A 16951-nucleotide genomic window follows, 5' to 3' on the forward strand; every position below is an offset into this window, starting at 1 on the left:
CGCTCCATTTGTTCGAGGCCTCTTGCACCGACGACTTCAATCTGTTCTGCCCAGCGTCGGTTGAGCTGCGTCTCGACGTCTCGACAGGCTCTCTGGCCTATTCCATCTCCTTGACTGCAATGATGACAAAATATACCCAATGTGCTCAGAGGAACCATTCACTTGGCCTCGGTGATAGCCCTTGATTATAGACTACAACGGTATCTGACGCAGTCTTGGAAACATTTGCCTTGTTCTCTCGCTTCAGTCTCAACGCCATGCGCTTTCAATGCTGACTTTCCTCGTCCAGGCCAAGATGATCCTCCCCCAAAATGGCTGAGGTCAAAACTCCACCCCAAGCGCCTGGCCCGAGAGGAAAGGCGACTCATACATCGCCGGGCGCAAAGCGTGGGCCCTCGATCCACCAGATATACGCCCTCCCCGCCCCCATCCGAACCTTCCCCCTCCCGACCTTTTACCCTGGAAATCCCCTGTCCCTCTTTCATGTCGCATCAGCATGGTTGGGCCAGGTGCTCTCTCCGCCTCCCGCGGAGCCGGCCGTCATCCACCATGGAGTTTGGTCCGAGGCCACGACTTCCGTCCATGTCACAGATGACACGTCCATGAGAGCTCTTTGGGAACAAGGCTTCTACGGCAAAGGCAGCTTAAGCCGTAGCGAACCCAATTGGCTGAAGCGAGAGCGAGTCCGGAGGGGGCTCCAGGATGCCCATGTCAGTGAAATTCTGACAGTCCAGAGACGACAAGAGCGCGCACAAGCCAAGTGGGAGCGAGCCAGGCTGGAGCAAGAAGCCATTCGGAATACCAGGCTGGAAGAGGCACGTCAAGAGGAAGCTCGTCGGGCAAACTCGACAAGTCCACTCCCCGTTCCGGCCGGTCCAGCAGCACCTGTTGGTCCGCAGCAGATTCTAGCGTTGCCAAACTCAGATGCTGAGCTTTCGGCGACTCTGCGGCTCGCTGAACCGCTCCCGGCGGATGTAAATGGACGGCCTATTTTGTCCCATGGAAAGTCCATCAGCCATGTGGCCAATGGAGACTCTCCTTCCCGCGACTTCGCGAATGGGGTTGCGCAGTCCCCAGCCGCCGTGGCTGATGCTTCGGACGACGTTCTGGACGGCCGTCCAGCTGAGGCCCTTGCAAACGGACATGGGCAGAACGGCGGCGCGTTCAAGCCCACAGAGTATTCGGAATCTTGCAGCAACCCCTTTGAGGCCAAGTCTCCAAGCCGGCAAAAGAGCGTTCGCTTTTCTCCCAAGGTGGAGTCAACCACCTTCCAGCTCTCGGACCCTCCCAGTCCGAACCAGACCTCGGCGAGTGGGAGAAGCAGCCAGCAGCTTCTAGGACATGATTGTGGCAGGCCCATACCTGGCGAGGTCCCGGCCAGTGTACCCGCTTCAGATGCAGATGGCGCCCCATTCGCTACCGAGGTGGAACACATTATCAACCAGGAGCATTTGCAGTTGACACCCGAGGAGGCCTTCTTCCTGTGTTTCGGACTCGGAGCTCTCAGCATATCCGACGCCGAGTCCGGGCTGCCTCTGTCGACCAGGAACATGCTGGTCCGCTTCCGCCAATACTCGTACTTTCCGCCGCGGGTCGGCCCTGAGGAACCGGATCTGGGACCGGACGACGGATTTCTCTTGCACTACGTTGTGTACCATCACTTTCGGTCGCTCGGCTGGGTGCCCCGAGCTGGAATTAAGTTTGGCGTGGATTGGCTGCTGTACACCAGAGGGCCGGTGTTTGACCATGCCGAGTTCGGGCTCATGATCATTCCCTCGTACTCGGACGCCTGGTGGAAGCAGCACGGGAAACGGGGCCCACGGAAGACGTGGGATTGGCTGCACAACTCTGTACGAGTACTGTCACACGTTATGAAGAGCCTGGTGCTGGTATACGTGGACGTGCCGGCGCCGCCAAGGTTCGAGGAGGCGTTGGACGCAGGCATCACGGACGCGCTGAAGCTGTACAAGATCAGAGAGGTGATGGTTAAGCGATGGTCGAGCAACCGGAACCGATGAAGCTGGCTGTCTAATTTAGCTGTATACTATGACTTGTTACGATGTGGCTGGTCTTGATGCCGTAGGGCGGGTCTGTCGAGAAGTGAATTCGCGAATGCGCTTGACTGCCATGGGCCGCGGCTAAAGGGTGGACGTGCGGATGCAAACCACAGGAACATTTGCCACGATGTGATTCATAGTTTCCTGACAGGAGTGAGTTCGATGGCGTTGCATTCAAGGCTTGCCTCGGCTCCCCTTCGTCCGCAGAGTAGGCCCTGCCCCAACCAAAAACCTACGTCGCACATGCACAATAATCCGGCCGACCGACTTTTGCTTCCGCGGCTATCCGAATACCCGTCGGCTCTCGAAGGCCATCCTTCTTCACGCCGTGTCTTGCTTGGCAGCGCCGCGGGGGCGTAGGCGCGCCCTTCTCTCTGCAGCCTACATTGCGGAAAAAGCAAGGGCAAAGCAGGATCACTTCATTGCCCGGGGCAGTTGACCCTTCGGAGCACGTGGCCGGGAGGACAGAATTTGGATGCAGCCCAAGCTCCCGCCTCTGGCCATGCTGTCTCCAACGCGCATCGCTTCCCGCGCCGTCTCAGCAGCAGCAGCGCCACCCCGAACCCTGCGGCTGCTGCTGCCGCGCCCGACGCATCTCTCCCGTCTTCTCCAGCATGGCGGCAGCAGCAAGAGCAGCAACAGGACGACGAGGACGCTGATGAGCTCGTCGCGCGCGCGGCCGGCGCGGCGGATGCCCGAGGACGCGCCGCAGCTGCGGTACACGATGCCGGCGTTCCCCGACGAGCCCGTCACGATTGCGTGGACCGTCGACGCCATCTTCGCGCAGGACGACGCGCGCAAGGACGTCCAGGCGCTCAGGCCCATGACGCTGCGCGACAGCTGCGCCTGCGCCCGCTGCAGGGACCCCTTCTCGGGCAACAAGACGTACCGCTCGACCGAGATCCCCGACGGCCTGGGCATCGCCCACGTCGAGCCCTCGGAGACGGGGCTGGTGGTGACGTTTGCGCACGACATCCCGCGCCTGTCCGACGGCAGCGGCGATAGCTTGCACCAGACCCTCGTCCCCTGGAACACGGTCGAGGTGGCCCTGAGGCGGCGCGGCGCGCGGGAGCCGGAGGACAGCGAGGGCGAGGGTGAGGGCGGCGGCGGCGGCAACACCGTCATGTTCCCCCGGCAGCGGTCTGTGACGATGCAGACGGGCGTTCGCTACTGGGACCGCGCCGTGCTGGACCAAGAGGTGCGCACCATCGACTTCGACGACTACATGCAGGGCGGGCCGGCGTTCTGGGACGCCGTCCTCGACGTGTGCCGGCTCGGCATCGTCTACCTGCGCAACGTGCCGCGCGACGAGCGCTCCGTCGTCGACATCACGACGCGCATGGCCAACATCCGCGAGACGTTTTACGGCCGCACCTTCGACGTGCGCGCCAAGCCCGGCGCCGACAACGTCGCCTACACCAGCGGCGCCCTCGGCCTCCACCAGGACCTGCTCTACCTCGACCCGCCGCCCATGGTCCAGGTGCTGCACTGCCTGGACAACTCGTGCGACGGCGGCGAGTCGCTCTTCAGCGACGGCGACCGCGCCGCCCACCTGCTGTGGCCCTTTGTGCGCGCCAGCCGTCGCCTCGCGCCCCTCGACCGCCGCCTCATCCCCTACCACTACGCCGGGAACGGCTTCCACTACCACGCCCTCCGCCCCGTGCTGCGCGGCCCGGACCGCGGCGGCTCCTCCCTGCCGGACCTCTTCTGGAGCCCGCCCTTCCAGGCGCCCCACGACTACGCCGCCCGCGACCTGCGCCCCTGGGTCGACGCCGCGCGCTTCCTCGAGCGCCTCTTCTCCGCCCCCGACGCCGTCCACCGCCGCAAGCTGCAGCCCGGCGAGTGCGTCATCTTCAACAACCTGCGCGTCCTGCACGGCCGCACCGCCTTCGATCCCGGCTCCGACGGCCACCGCTGGCTGCGCGGCGCCTACATTGCCGCCGAGGACTTTCTCAGCCGCGCCGCCCACGTGCCCCTCGCCCAGGCCCATGCCTATCGCGGTCCGGTCCCGTGGACCCCGGACGTGGCCAGGGAGGCGCTGCGCTTGTCCCAGTGGCATGCCGAGCTGCGCACCGAGGTTTGCAACTTTGACCCTCCCGTTGCCAGGCGCCTGGTCCGGTAGAGCTTGGCTGCCTTGTGCTCCGGCGACCCGGACTCGCGTGTTGATGCTACGAAGCTGGCGGCTGAATCTGCGCGTCACAAAACCCCCTGAAAAGATGGAGCACTTGAGAGGGGAGAGCAAGTTAAAGATAGCCTAAGACTATATAGAAACAGGTCCCGTCATGCCACCGCAAACAATCCTTGTGCACGCGTCTGTGAATACCATCAAAGCAAGCATGGCTCACTATTCTCTGTTCTCTGTTGCATGCCCCCCCTGTCCGCTCCCTGCTGCCGCACGAAATCACCTTACTCCCACTTCTTGGCCTCGACCCCTTCGGGCGGCACCGTCTCCACCATGCGGGCCTTGACGGACTCCCAGTCGGTGCTCAGCGACGTCCCGTTGCTCTCCATGAAGCTCTTGGTCATGGCGCGCTGCTGCGCGGGGTTGGCGTTTCTGTAAAGCCTCTTGAAGAAAAGATTGATGTCGCGCTCGTCTTCGTCCTCGTCTTCGTCGGTGGCAATCTTGTCCCAGTCCTTGGGACCGCTGCGCGATGACGAGGGATAGCTGGAGGCCGAGGTGCTGGTACTCGCTTTGGAGGGGGAGAAGGGGGCTTTGGGTTCTGCGGAAGGGGTGGACGTCGAGTCGACTTCCTTGCCTTTCCCCTTGTCGCCCACGATGCTGCTGTAACATCAGGCGTGTTAGTGGTCGAATGCCAACCTCTCGTATCCTGACGCGGCAGTCAAATGGCACTTACGACTGCAGCGCATCCTCCTTGGCAGCGTCCTCGTCCTCTGCCTTTTGGAGCTGAGGCCACTTGCCGGCTGTCTTCTTTGCAAGTTTGAGCTCAACCTTGTTGGGGGTCACGGAGTACTTGGACGCCGACGGATCGATTTCTCCCCAGAGAAGCAGACTGAATTTCTTTTCCTCCCCGTTGGGCCAGATGACGGGGTCCAGGTGGACGGCAAAGGGGAGGAACTCGACCTGGAGCTTTTCCTTGTCGACTCCCTTGGAGAAGACGGACACGACCATGGTGGTGCCGCTCTGGAACTCCTGCAGCCGAAGTTGCGCATCGGTGGGCACTGGCGAGGCCTTGGTCGCTGCTGGGGGGTCGTCGTTGGCTTGCGTCGCCGTCGCTGTCGCCGTGGTCGTCTCCTCGGTTTCGGCGCCCGCTGCCGGCGCAGTATTGACAAGCTCCTTGTGCTCGGGCTTGAGGCTTACCGTCACCTTTCTGGCCTCGTCGTCGGCAGGCAGGGTCTCCATGGCGCGCAGGATATGCATCCGCAGGGTGCTAGCCAGCCTCCACTCGGCGATTTGGGGGCGCGGCCCATCCATTAGGATGGCATGGCTTACGCGGCCGGCCTCTCTACCGCGGTTGAATTCGTCAGCCTTGGCCTCGTCCACGGCGTCCTTCATGGTGGCCGTCCAGAAGCCATTCTCGTCGGTCCACTTGGCCTTGGGATCGTCCTGCTCCAAGGCGGGAGAGCCCTTGACGAGCCTCATGGCGTAGATGCAGCAGCAGTCGGCGTTTGCATACTGGCCCATGCGATAGTAGGCCACGGCGCGGCGGTAGTGGGCTTCGATGAGAAAGGGACGCTTGTTGCGCTCGTAGGCCGAGTGCCAGGCGACGTCTGCGTCGTCGAGGGCCTCGGCGAAGCGCTTGAGGCTGACGAAGGCCTTGGAGCGGGCCACGAGCCAGGCCGGGTTGTACGACGACTGCAGCGCCTGCGAGAGCTTGGCGACAGCCTCGTCCCACCTGCGGGCCTCGACGGCCGCGAGGCCCTGCTGGGCCAGGGTGATGTGCGCCATGTGCTGGCTGCTCTGTTGCGTGCGGTTGGCGGAAGGGAGCAAGGGGGGTGATGGGGGAGGCGAGGGAGGGTTGAGTAGAGTCGTAGAGCAGTGAAAGGAAAGCGCTGGTTGCTTTGGGGTTGCTTTTCCCTTCTTTTTCACGTCTCCGCTGCTCTTGGGCGTGGCGAAATCCAGTAAAGATGAGGTCTGGTGGTTTGTTGGGATGTGTTTCCGCAGACCGAGGTGGGCGGTGGATTTAGTTAATATACGAGTTGCAGCTGGCAGTGACGGCTGTTCTAGAAAGCCTACCTCATTATAGTGGGGCAGCCACCGCCGTGGCAACTGGAAGCCGCATCACGAGGCACGACGACACTTTGGCAGCGTCTGAAGCTACAGGTTGAGTTCGATTGGTGGCACAGCCGAATCAGAATTGCTTCCATTAGGTCCGCCCAGACTTTCTTCTGCGCCCCCCTCTAATCCAAACGACCCAGCTCTACGCCGGGATGCTTGCGCGCAAACATCCCCAAGGCCTTCAGAGTAAACGTGAACTTGTAGTTGGGATACGATATCATGCACGACTTGTTGAAGACGCCCTCGATGGCTTCCTGCAGCCACTCGCCGTTGGCCTGCTGGCGCCCCATGATCAGTCCGATGCCCTTCTTAAGCGGCTCCACGTCCGGGTACTCGGCCTCCATCAGCCCAATCAAGGCCCAGGCCGTCTGGACCACGAGCGATCCCGTGGCATGCTCGTGATACTGCATCGTCTCGCAAGCCTGGAGGTGGCTGTCAGCACTCCCATTCATCCCGCCTCGCGCGACGCCAGGCCCACCTTGTAGCTCTCGGACCAGCCACCGTCCTCGCGCTGCTTGGACACGAGAAAGTCACATCCCGCCTTGGAGATCTGGCTGTTGGAGTACGTCTCGCCGATGCTGGCCATGCTTTCCAAGGCAAACATGGTCGCGTAGGTGAAGCAGATGCCCCAGCTGCCATACCAGCTGCCGTCTGGCTTTTGGTTCGTCTTGATCCAGTTGGTCGCTCGTCGGACAAAGAGCTGGATCTCCTTGGCCCGATAGTCCGGCCAGTGCTTGGTGAACAGAGACAGGGCCGTCACGCAGGCCGTCGTGCATTCGGGATAGTCGTACTCGACCATGATGCGCCCAAACACCTCGGCGGCATTGAGCATCTCCATGTACTCTCCACCCCGCCTGGCCTCGTACGACGACAGCGCGCCGTTGTCGTTTTGGTACAGCAGGAGCGTGTCCACCGCGTCGAAGATGCGCTGGTCGTCCAGCATTTCTGGGAAGCCGCCCGACTTTTGCAAAAGGATAATGGCCTTGAGGGCTTCCGAGATGCAATCACTCACCCCGTACCCCTGATCGCGATTGCTAAAGGGCCAGCCGCCCTTGCGAGGTTGTCTGTAGCACACTTCTTGGTCCTCACAATTGTCCCGGATTTGCTGGCGCTCCAGGTAATGGAGAGCCCGCGATAGCATCGGCCTCCACCGCTCGTCGTCCTGGAGCCCGGACGCAAAGACGGCTTGGATCAAAAAGGCCGTGTCCCAACACTGCACACCGTTTGTGCCGTTGCAGAGCATGCCCTCGTCTTTTACCCACAAATATTCCTCGAGCCGCTCAATGTGCCGCTTGACACTATAAGCGCCTGGCCCGTCTCTGACAAAGCACACGAGCGTGTTCAGCGGGGCATTGACTGGCGCTAGGTCGGCATAGCCCGTGTTTGCGTCCTCCATGTCGACCAGCTTGCTGACCCACGCCTCGGCTCTTTCCTTGATAAAGTCTGGCCTCAGGTACGGATTCCAGACGTTCACCAAGAGCCAGTTGACGCTGTTGAGAAGCCACGACTTGGGGTAGTAGTTGTCTATCGGGGCGATGCTGTTACGGTGGGCGGCCCAGATGATCTCGCCATGGGGCTGGACGAACAGCTCTTGCCTCAGTCCACGGATAGCATCTGTCTCTTGGCAGCTCCATTTCTTCGAGTAGAGATAGCCCATTGGCAGAAAGACTTGTCGCATGTGTATCCACCAGCGCCACGGGGCAATGGGCACCCAGTCGGGCAGCAGCCAGATCTCGGGCGGCACGGGATTCACAATGTCCCAGTCGACAACGCCGAGAACAGCGAGCCAGAACTTGGCCCAATGGGGGGCGTTGACGGCGCCTCCGAGCTTGTGCAGCGTCCCTCGCGCCTTGACCATGACTGGGTCTTCGGGGTCGACGCCGATGAGTCGGAGCACCGTATAGTTCAAGGTGATGCCGAAGGCGGTGCTCTCGCCCTCGGTGTGAAGTCCCCAGCCACCGTCGTCCGGGTTCGCTCTCGCGGTCAGGTACTTTTTGATCTCTGTCGCATAGGCAGGCGGTATCGGTGTCTTGGTCGCGTACCAGGCGATGACGATGCCTGGAAGGAGAAACATGGGACCGCCGTACTCGCATCCCCAATGGCCCGACGGCAATTGAAGTTTCTCGAAGAATTCGAAGCCGTTTCTTGCCGCGTCCAGAGCTGTAGTGGCTGGCGGAAGGTTCGACAGACCCTACTCGAATCAGTCCTTGAGCTGCAGGGGGAACACGTCGTCTCGCACCAAGGGCAGGTTCAGATAGTATTTATCGGCAAGGCTTTGCGGCCAGTCCTCGGCAGCCTGGCTATCGGACAGATAGTGCCAGGTGTGGCGGCTGTCGTCGTCCTTCATTCTCCATCGTGTTGGGTCCGTCTGTGGCTGGATTGGGAGCTTCTCCGGCGAGCTGGACTCGGCGTTGGGCGCTCGCTTGCGCGACTTGGCTGCGCGCTTCTCGTCAACCGCCGTGCTCCCCATCTTCATCGGCCGGCGTCGAGAACGAAGGCTTGCGGGTTCGAGTCAGCAAGATTGCATAGGGAGTTGGTGGACGCGGGATTGTTAATGATTCTTTGAGCGGGGCCGAGGATTTTATGAAGCTGGCCATGCTGTCTCGAACCATTGTGCGCTGTAACTTACTCCGTACCTACCGCAGAATACGACGCGCACCAGGCACATGCATGATGCCTCTCGACGGCGCAGGAAAAAGCGGGGCCATACGCGGACAAGGAGGATAGTCAAGCCGTGGCTCCGTGCCCGCCTGTTCAAGCGCCTGACCGACCATCACTATTGGGAGAAAACAAGTAACAATGATTGAGAAACGGTTATCAACATCGCGAGAGAGTTCTCAAGGAATAGGTAGGCCCGGCCCACTGTCGAATCGGATGCTCACCGCGGCGCCATCATGCCTCCTCGTCGAGAAGGCCTCCGCAGCCGTGGCCTTGGCCAGTCAGAATCCTCCAACGCAGCCAATGGTGCCCTGATAGCTCGCATGGAAACCCTTCTCGAGTCCATGGTCCGTCACCTGTCCGCAGGCCAAGAAATGAGCATGGAGCTGGTGTCCCGCCGAAACCTACGCACTCAGGATGGCGACAGCCGCCGCCAACGAGTCTGTTTTCCTGGGAGGACCTTGTTCGAGGGCCAAAAGTTTGGTAGACAATCACCGGCGTCAAGTCCTGCTGTGCAGTGTCTCACGCTCTCCAGCTCGCGTGCTCCTCGTCATCCAGTTGTCCCACGACGCCCTTGTCTCGGGAAGCATTCTCACCAAACGGTGCGTGCAAGCCCGCTCGCCCAAGGCCCAAAGCACCTACTGACGCCGTGTGGTCTTGCAGCCAAATATTCTACCAGCATCAGGAGTTGTTCGACAAACAAAGAGTCGTCGACGAGCTTGTTGATGACCTTGCTTTGACTCTGGGAGTCCATCGTCATGACCTAAACATAGTAAGACTAGGCCCGCCGCTCTCGGGTGATGTTGACTCTAATCTGGCCAGGTCGCATCACCTAAAGGCCTCGTCTCTGGACCGCTGACCATTCGAAACCACGATGGCTCGGCCATCACCGCGTCACTCGGAGACACGGTATGCTCTTTGGCGCGTGACCAAGTGCGGCATAGCTGATCGGCCAAGGGCACCCCCATACCTGTATTGCGATCTATTGCCGGTATCGAGTGTGCCGCCGTCAAATGGATTCTTGTCGTTGAAAAGGATGTATGTCCGCTGCATCGAGGACCTGGCCGCGAGTCGTACTGATTGCTCAAGGCCACATTTCGCACATTGGCGTCGTCCCGGTACTGGGAGACATCTGCGGTTGGCCCTGGCCTGCTCATCACGGTAATACCTTTTTGACCCTCTCCGTTGGCTGCCGACTGAGCTGATGGTCGCCAAGGCAAAGGGCTATCCGGACCTGACGACTCGGTCCTTTCTGCAACTCATTCACGGGCAACATGCAGAGTTGCCCATCTTGGTCTTGACTGATTTTGACCCGGATGGGTTGAACATCTTCCGTTGCTATCGCTTTGGCTCAGATGGCGCGGCGCACGAGTCGGCGGCCCAGAATCGTGGTCTGCGCTGGCTGGGAGTAAAGGCACGGCATCTTCAGGAATTCGTCGGTGCCCTTCAGAATCCAGCGTCCTCCGACGGTTCACCGAACGGGGCCAACCAGCCGTTAGCGCCCCACGCCTCTAGAGCCTCAATATCATCGACAAGCTGTCGAGACCCCATTTCACAACTCACGGCGAGAGATCGCAAACTCGCCACTCGCACCCTATTAAATCTTTCGACACTGTGCACAGATGACCCAGAGTTGGAGCGGCTTCAACGAGAGCTCCGAAGAATGTTGATGATGGGCATCAAGGCGGAAATCCAGTGGCTGGATAATGCCGGAAACCTAGGCGGGTGGTTGGATGACAACATAGGTCCGATGTTTTCTCCAATATCGAGAGAACAATGAGGGGCCCACCACACGGCGCTCTGGCCAGTGAAAAGTTCAGACAAGCATACTAGAGATGGACGCACATCGCTGAAGAAAAGGATCAAGTTGTAATAGTCCATGCCTCTGGTGGATCGAATCCTTGAGGTGTTTCCTGGCTACCCTATACTGAATATACTGTGCGAAAAAGTCAGCAAGGGGCAAAGTCCACACGGTCCCCTCACTTGAACGAAATTTGTCCTGCTGTGTGTGTGCACTTGAATGAGCGGGCGACCTCACTGAACGCCATGGCGCCGCACCTAACGGAGGACGAAATTGACGATCTCGTCTACTTTGCCCGTGCTGGAGAGAATGTGCACCTGGACGAGAGCTTGGCCGCTCTCGCGGATCGGGAAAAGGTGTCTCCTGCCGAGATACTGCTGGGAGCCAAGGATGAGGGCAAATCGTCAACCCTGCACATGGCAGCCGGCAACGGCCATTTAGGTATGCCGGTTTGCCTCCTTGCTTCTGCCCATGGAGAGCAATGCCACTTCGCACACCCTCCCTTGCTGTGTGTGGCCTGATCTGACGGAACCGCTTAGGAACGGTGCGCAGGCTCCTTGACGCCTTCCAAGGACGGCCAAAGGAAGAGAAGCAGGCCTTTATCGATGAGGCCAACGAGCATGGAAACACGGGCCTTCATTGGGCGGCACTTGGCGGGCACCTCGACGCGGTAAAACTGCTATTGGAGCATGGTGCTTCACCGGCCCTGGCCAACGAGCGCAACTATGTTCCGCTGGACTTGGCAAACTTCAACGACAAGACCGAGGTCACCCAGTACTTCCTGTCTTTTTCTGGTGGACTGGAAAGCAGCAACCAGGAGAACGGCCTGAGTAGCGCGGCCGAATCCGTGGAGCTGGTTGATGACGAGGCACAAAAGGACGAGATTTCGGAGCCTCCTCAAGCAGCTCCATGAGCGGGAGATGCGCCACGACTCACAGCGCACAAGGTCGCCGAGGGTGATGGACAAGGAGCCAGAGAGCCCAAGCCTGGCAAGCCAAAGGAGGACACGTTACATGCGATCCTGGACAAGGGCCTGATGAATTCGATCAAGGCTTGAACCTGGGATTGGACGGTGGCACAGTAGCCTGGACGGATCGAAGATGTGATTTCAGACTGGGTTGCAATCGGCCGTGGCCACGAATGACTGGCGCATCGAAGGAAAGAGACGATAAGGATGCGAGGATGCGGGTTCCAGATGTTGAGCGGCTTGGCAGCCGTTGTTGGCTGATGATAGATAGCCGCGCTCCCGCAAGATGGGTCGGTTTCGATAGACAACGGCCGGGTCAGAATGAAGTTGCCGTGCACGATGGGCTCGATTGATTGACTGGCAATTTGCCACTCGAGCTGGAAACAATGTCCGTGGGCACGCGTCTCTGCCGCGATCCTGCTACAAATCAAGTCCTGTGCTTGGCTGACGAGGATTCGTGGAAGACGGCATTGTCACCCCCACGCCATACCTTCCTGTTCAGGTCTCGCCAGACGTCACGTGGGGGTCACCCTGGACACCGAAGGACGCGAGCCCCGCGAAACAGCATCGAGCCTACAACTTCAGTTATCGCCGTCGTCGCTCCTTGCTTGTCCCGCTAGCCATTGGCCCGCGACGCTGTCTCTGCCTCGCGGCTGTTCGCTCGCTGGCTGCCGTCTGAACATTATGAGCACAAAACCCTGCGCCCCCACCGACGCCGTCTCCATCCTATAACCCGCAGCAACATGCGTGAATGGCGTCGCAACAGCCTACGAACACTGCTTCGCCCAGGGGCGGAGGATATAAGCGAGCCAGTCGAAAAGGGGCGCCGCGTCGCTTCGCCTGCGACCATCTTGGCTGCGACAAGATTTACTCGAGGGCCGAGCACCTGCAGCGCCATCAGCTGAACCGTGAGAAGTCTTGCTTTGCCCTGCCGGCGAGCCCCCAACAACTGACCTGTAGACAGACGCGCCCAAGGAGATTTTTCGATGCGACATTGGCGACTGCGATCAAAAGTTTGTCCGGCTCGACCTCTTGGCCCGCCATAAGAAGCGCCACACGGCCTCCTACACCCCGCGCAATCGCATGCCGAGCTTTGATGTTGGTGGAGATGGGACCACGATATTGACTGAGCCTCGCCGTGAGTCCTGCGCTCAGCCGTGCTCCGTCTCCCAGACAGCCTCATCCGCGGGCCCGCATGACGCAGCTATCCTCCTGACCTCTGATTCGGACCCGCCGCCACCGCCGTTACACCATCCACCCCCCGCCGGTACGACCCAGGGAGCACCATGGACTTCTTCAGTCGACCGAAGAGGGCCGGGGAGCCTGATGCGTGTACATAGGCAAGGCTTCTACAGTGGCCATGCACAAGCCATGCAGGAAACTGCTGCCGCGGCCCCCTATGCCAACGTCGTCTACCCCCCGGACAACCAGCTTGCGCCAGAAAACTTCGCGACCTGGTTGTTTGATCCCCAATCAACATACACCGACTTGAGCGTTGCTCACATCCCATTCCTTGAAGGCGGCTTGGAGTCGACCCTCAACAACAAGATACAGTACGACTACGAATCACTCAACAGCCATTCGCCCATGGAACAAGGGACGCGACAGGCTGACTTGTCTGATGCCTGGATCACGGAATCTCGGCGCCAGGAACTGCTCCACTGGTTTCAGGTATTTCGCAATAAGCAGCCGCATTACGAGCCCTCCATGGCAAATTTGATTCACGAATGCGGCGGCGACATGCCGGCACTCAATCTAGACATGATCCATGACTGTCTAAGCGAGTTCTGGGACAATGTATCCCCCAGACTGCCTGTTGTCCATCGACACACCTTCTCCGCAAAAGATTGCCCTGTTCCCCTCCTTCTCGTGATGATATCCCTGGGTGCGGCATCTCTTCGCGGCAGGGACACGACGGGTCAGTTATCAGAATACGGCACTTTTGCAGATGTCATCATTGACAGCGTGAGATGGGAGATTCTAACATCAGACGACGCGACGCCACCGATAGGCTTGTGGGTTGCCCAAGCGCTCTTGCTCCTTGAGTTTTACGAGAAGTTGTGCTCCTCGAGGAGGTTTCACGAGAGGGCCCACATATACCACCCTGCCTTCTTGACTCTGCTCCGACGAGGGAGTCCCCTGATAGGAAGAACCGGCAGCGAGTCTCCGATTGATCACGAAAACCCTGGCGCCGAGCGGACCGAGTCCGGCATGCCGTTGGATCCTCGAAGTTGGTGGGTTCGATGGGCTGAACGGGAGTCGATGCATCGAGTCGTCTTTGGGGCCTTTATGCTCGATATCATACACGCCGCCATGTTTGGTCACACAGCAGACATGGCAGCGCACGAGATTCGACTACCCCTACCCTGCGACGACAGCTTGTGGAATGCCAGCAGCCCTGACGTTGTCCGGCAACTCGATGCCAACTTCCGCATGTACGGCTTTGAGCAAGTTTCCTTTTTGGACGGGCTGAAAAGCGCACTGCACGGCAAAGAGGTCAAGACCCATGCCTTTGGGCGCATGATTATCATCTCCGGACTGCTGAGCGTGGGGTGGCATTTGAGCCACAAGGAGACCCATCTCAAATGGCTGGACTTGCGGACGCCGTCGTCGGAAACACAGGACAGCTGGAGGAAGATGCTGCTTAGGGCCCTTGGCAACTGGAAGCAGAGCTTCGATGTTGCCATGACCGATTCTGTAGCTGAGCCGCCTAGCCATGGGCCCGTGTCCAACGGGCCCATCGGTAGTGCCTCGCTCCTGTTCCACCTTGTTCACATCGGCCTTCACACTGACATCGTGGACTGCCAGGTCTATGCCGGCGCCAATCGCCTTCTCGGTCGCAAGGTGTCGTCGAGAGACCACACAAATGCGGTGAAGCGCATGAGTACTTGGGCCAAGCGGGCATCGACGCGCCATGCCGTGCTTCACGCGTTCAAGTTGCTTCACCGTGTGCTCGTGGAACCCCATCCAAGACGGCGCACGAGCCCCCACACTGCCCAGCCTGTCGCGATACAGTACGCGCTTCGCAATGAAACGGATCCCCACAGGCCCTGGATCATGTACTATGCGGTCCTTACCATCTGGGCGTTTGTCCAGGCCGTTGGACGCCCTCCGGGCAAGGGATTCCCACTGCGTCCGTCGCAACTGGCCCACAGCACGTATGCCCGCATGGCGGAATACCTCTCTACTGTTGCCGGCCTATTAGGTCTGGACGAGGCAACTGCGGCGGCGCTTCACGAGGGCCTACCCGAGCTTCTGGACGTGATGGAGGGGATCCTGGAAGAGGCGGACACGGAGCTCCTCCGAGAGGCAAGAGAGAGGCTGAGCGTCTGCAAAGATATGCTTTTGGGAGGCTCCCCACGGAGCTGAAGGCCCCGCGCGCGCTTAGTAAGTACCTATACTACCTAAATACCTATACCCGCGCCTACGCCCGCTTATATATATATATAACCTATATATATAACCTATATATATAACTTATATATATATACTAAGTTTAAAGCTATTACTAGCGCTATAATAGACCCCCTTCTCTCCCTCCTTAATATATTAGATAATACCTATAATGCCCGCGATACTTCCTAAGAATATAAAGATATAATACCGCCCCTACTACCTTCCTTAGGCTTTAAAACCTATAATAAAGTATATAAATTTATTTAAGGCTTTCTTTATAAGAATAGCGCCGCGGTTATTAAGCGGTTAAGTATATATAAGCGAGATATTAATAGGGTCTCTATTATAATATAACTTCTCTTTATATATAATTATAGCCTATAGCGAGCTTCTTTAAGTACTAAGCTATATAAATCTTTTACTTAAAAGCTTAATAACCCCTTCTACCTTATTATAATAGCGTTATATAATAAGGAAGCTTAAAAGTAGGATTTCTATATTACTAAGGATCGCTATAACTATAGGCTTTCCCTTAATCCCTCTATATATAATATTTATCGCTAGTAGACTAATATATAGTAAGCTCTTAAGCGGAACCTCTCTTAATATAAAGTACTACTAGCTTAAGAGATATTAAATATCTTATATAAAGCTAAACCTTTAATAGTATTCTTTTATATTAAAGATATTTATAACGACTACTAAAAGATCTATTTTTAAGCTCTTAGTAGTATAATAGTAATATAAGCGTTTTTATAGTATCTTTAAGTAAGCGACCTTCCTTATTATATTAAATTTAACCTATATAATAAAAATAAGATTTAAGGTATACTATAGACCTATCTATAGTATTAAAAGATATAGAAACGTTTCCCTAGGGTTCTTAGCCTTAATAATATATATAAAACTAACTACTTTAGTCTTTTCTTTTTCTAGGTTATTAGAGTTATTAACTAAAAGTCCTTAGCTAACTTTACTTTTAGCCTTCTTAACTTAAAGAAAAAAGAGGGATACTAGTAGCTATATAAGTCCCTTAATACTCTTTATATATAGGTTAAGGTATAAGAGCCCTTTATAGTTATTATAAATAAAGAAGCTACCCTTAAAAACGCCCTTTTTTATATTTTCCCCTTAACGTAATAATAACTTTATATATTCTATATTAATAGTATTATTTAGGCTTAAATTTAGTCTAGCTAGAAAGACCTAGTAGATCTTAATAGCCCTAAAAACTCTATTAATATAGAGATCCCTTAAGAAGTAAAAGCTATCTTCGCTAAAGAGGCTATTAAATAAAGAGCCGCTAACGCCGCTACCGCTACTATATTTAGTCTAGGTAATAAGGAAGTTAAATTTAGTAGTAAAAGAATATTCCTAGCTTAGAAGTATATTATTTACTTAAAAACTAAAGCGGATTTCTATATAATATAGCGGTAGCTTAATAAGACTTTTAGTTAATACTAAGGGTATATTATTATTATAGGCTACGCCCGTAAAGGGCTAAGGTTATATTATAGCGACCGCACTAAAGTCGGGCTAAAGTAGACCCACGCACGGACAGAGCTCGACCTAAACTTAGGCTAAATAGTAGCCGAACACGGGTCGAGCTAGGGACTAAGGAAGATAGATAGCCGTCGCGACTAAGATAGAGTTTTCCTCCTTTCTCCTTAGCTTTAGATAAATAATTATTCGGCCCTATACTACTACGCTAAGTATACGCCGGCCCCTTAATAATTATAGTATATATCTTAAATAAATATATATTATAGTATAAATAGTAAGTAAGCTACTTTATTAGCTAATATTATAACTTTAAGTAGTATATAGATAGCTTA

At 56.7% G+C, this 16951-nt stretch overlaps 7 protein-coding genes across 7 annotated transcripts; 5 read left to right on the forward strand and 2 right to left on the reverse strand.

Annotated features, from left to right (window-relative positions):
* Nucleotides 1-311: 311 nt before the first annotated feature.
* On the forward strand, nt 312-2018 carry HRG_00658 (putative tRNA-splicing endonuclease subunit tsp-2; the record flags this gene model as incomplete). The annotated part of the gene is made up of 3 exons (XM_044859129.1): nt 312-683; nt 735-760; nt 806-2018. The coding sequence occupies 3 exons, from the start codon at nt 312-314 to the stop codon at nt 2016-2018; spliced, it is 1611 nt and encodes a 536-aa protein (XP_044725529.1).
* A 541-nt stretch (nt 2019-2559) lies between these two features.
* Nucleotides 2560-4179, forward strand: HRG_00659 (taurine catabolism dioxygenase tauD, tfdA family domain-containing protein; the record flags this gene model as incomplete). Its single annotated transcript, XM_044859130.1, has 1 exon — nt 2560-4179. One exon carries the CDS (start codon nt 2560-2562, stop codon nt 4177-4179), a length of 1620 nt encoding a protein of 539 aa, XP_044725530.1.
* A 284-nt stretch (nt 4180-4463) lies between these two features.
* On the reverse strand, nt 4464-5964 carry HRG_00660 (SGS domain-containing protein; the record flags this gene model as incomplete). The annotated part of the gene is made up of 2 exons (XM_044859131.1): nt 4464-4839; nt 4913-5964. 2 exons carry the CDS (start codon nt 5962-5964, stop codon nt 4464-4466), a joined length of 1428 nt encoding a protein of 475 aa, XP_044725531.1.
* A 452-nt stretch (nt 5965-6416) lies between these two features.
* HRG_00661 (prenyltransferase and squalene oxidase repeat domain-containing protein) lies at nt 6417-8764 on the reverse strand (the record flags this gene model as incomplete). Its single annotated transcript, XM_044859132.1, has 3 exons — nt 6417-6716; nt 6773-8485; nt 8534-8764. The coding sequence occupies 3 exons, from the start codon at nt 8762-8764 to the stop codon at nt 6417-6419; spliced, it is 2244 nt and encodes a 747-aa protein (XP_044725532.1).
* A 424-nt stretch (nt 8765-9188) lies between these two features.
* On the forward strand, nt 9189-10732 carry HRG_00662 (type IIB DNA topoisomerase domain-containing protein; the record flags this gene model as incomplete). The annotated part of the gene is made up of 8 exons (XM_044859133.1): nt 9189-9435; nt 9488-9554; nt 9616-9724; nt 9775-9861; nt 9910-9990; nt 10042-10113; nt 10169-10387; nt 10445-10732. 8 exons carry the CDS (start codon nt 9189-9191, stop codon nt 10730-10732), a joined length of 1170 nt encoding a protein of 389 aa, XP_044725533.1.
* Nucleotides 10733-10998: 266 nt separating this feature from the next.
* HRG_00663 (ankyrin repeats (many copies) domain-containing protein) lies at nt 10999-11666 on the forward strand (the record flags this gene model as incomplete). Its single annotated transcript, XM_044859134.1, has 2 exons — nt 10999-11194; nt 11293-11666. The coding sequence occupies 2 exons, from the start codon at nt 10999-11001 to the stop codon at nt 11664-11666; spliced, it is 570 nt and encodes a 189-aa protein (XP_044725534.1).
* Nucleotides 11667-12471: 805 nt separating this feature from the next.
* Nucleotides 12472-15089, forward strand: HRG_00664 (fungal specific transcription factor domain-containing protein; the record flags this gene model as incomplete). The annotated part of the gene is made up of 4 exons (XM_044859135.1): nt 12472-12628; nt 12685-12818; nt 13098-14669; nt 14736-15089. The coding sequence occupies 4 exons, from the start codon at nt 12472-12474 to the stop codon at nt 15087-15089; spliced, it is 2217 nt and encodes a 738-aa protein (XP_044725535.1).
* Nucleotides 15090-16951: the final 1862 nt, after the last annotated feature.

This window comes from Hirsutella rhossiliensis (assembly GCF_020360975.1).
Source record: "Hirsutella rhossiliensis strain HR02 chromosome Unknown scaffold00001, whole genome shotgun sequence".
Lineage (NCBI taxonomy): Eukaryota > Fungi > Ascomycota > Sordariomycetes > Hypocreales > Ophiocordycipitaceae > Hirsutella > Hirsutella rhossiliensis.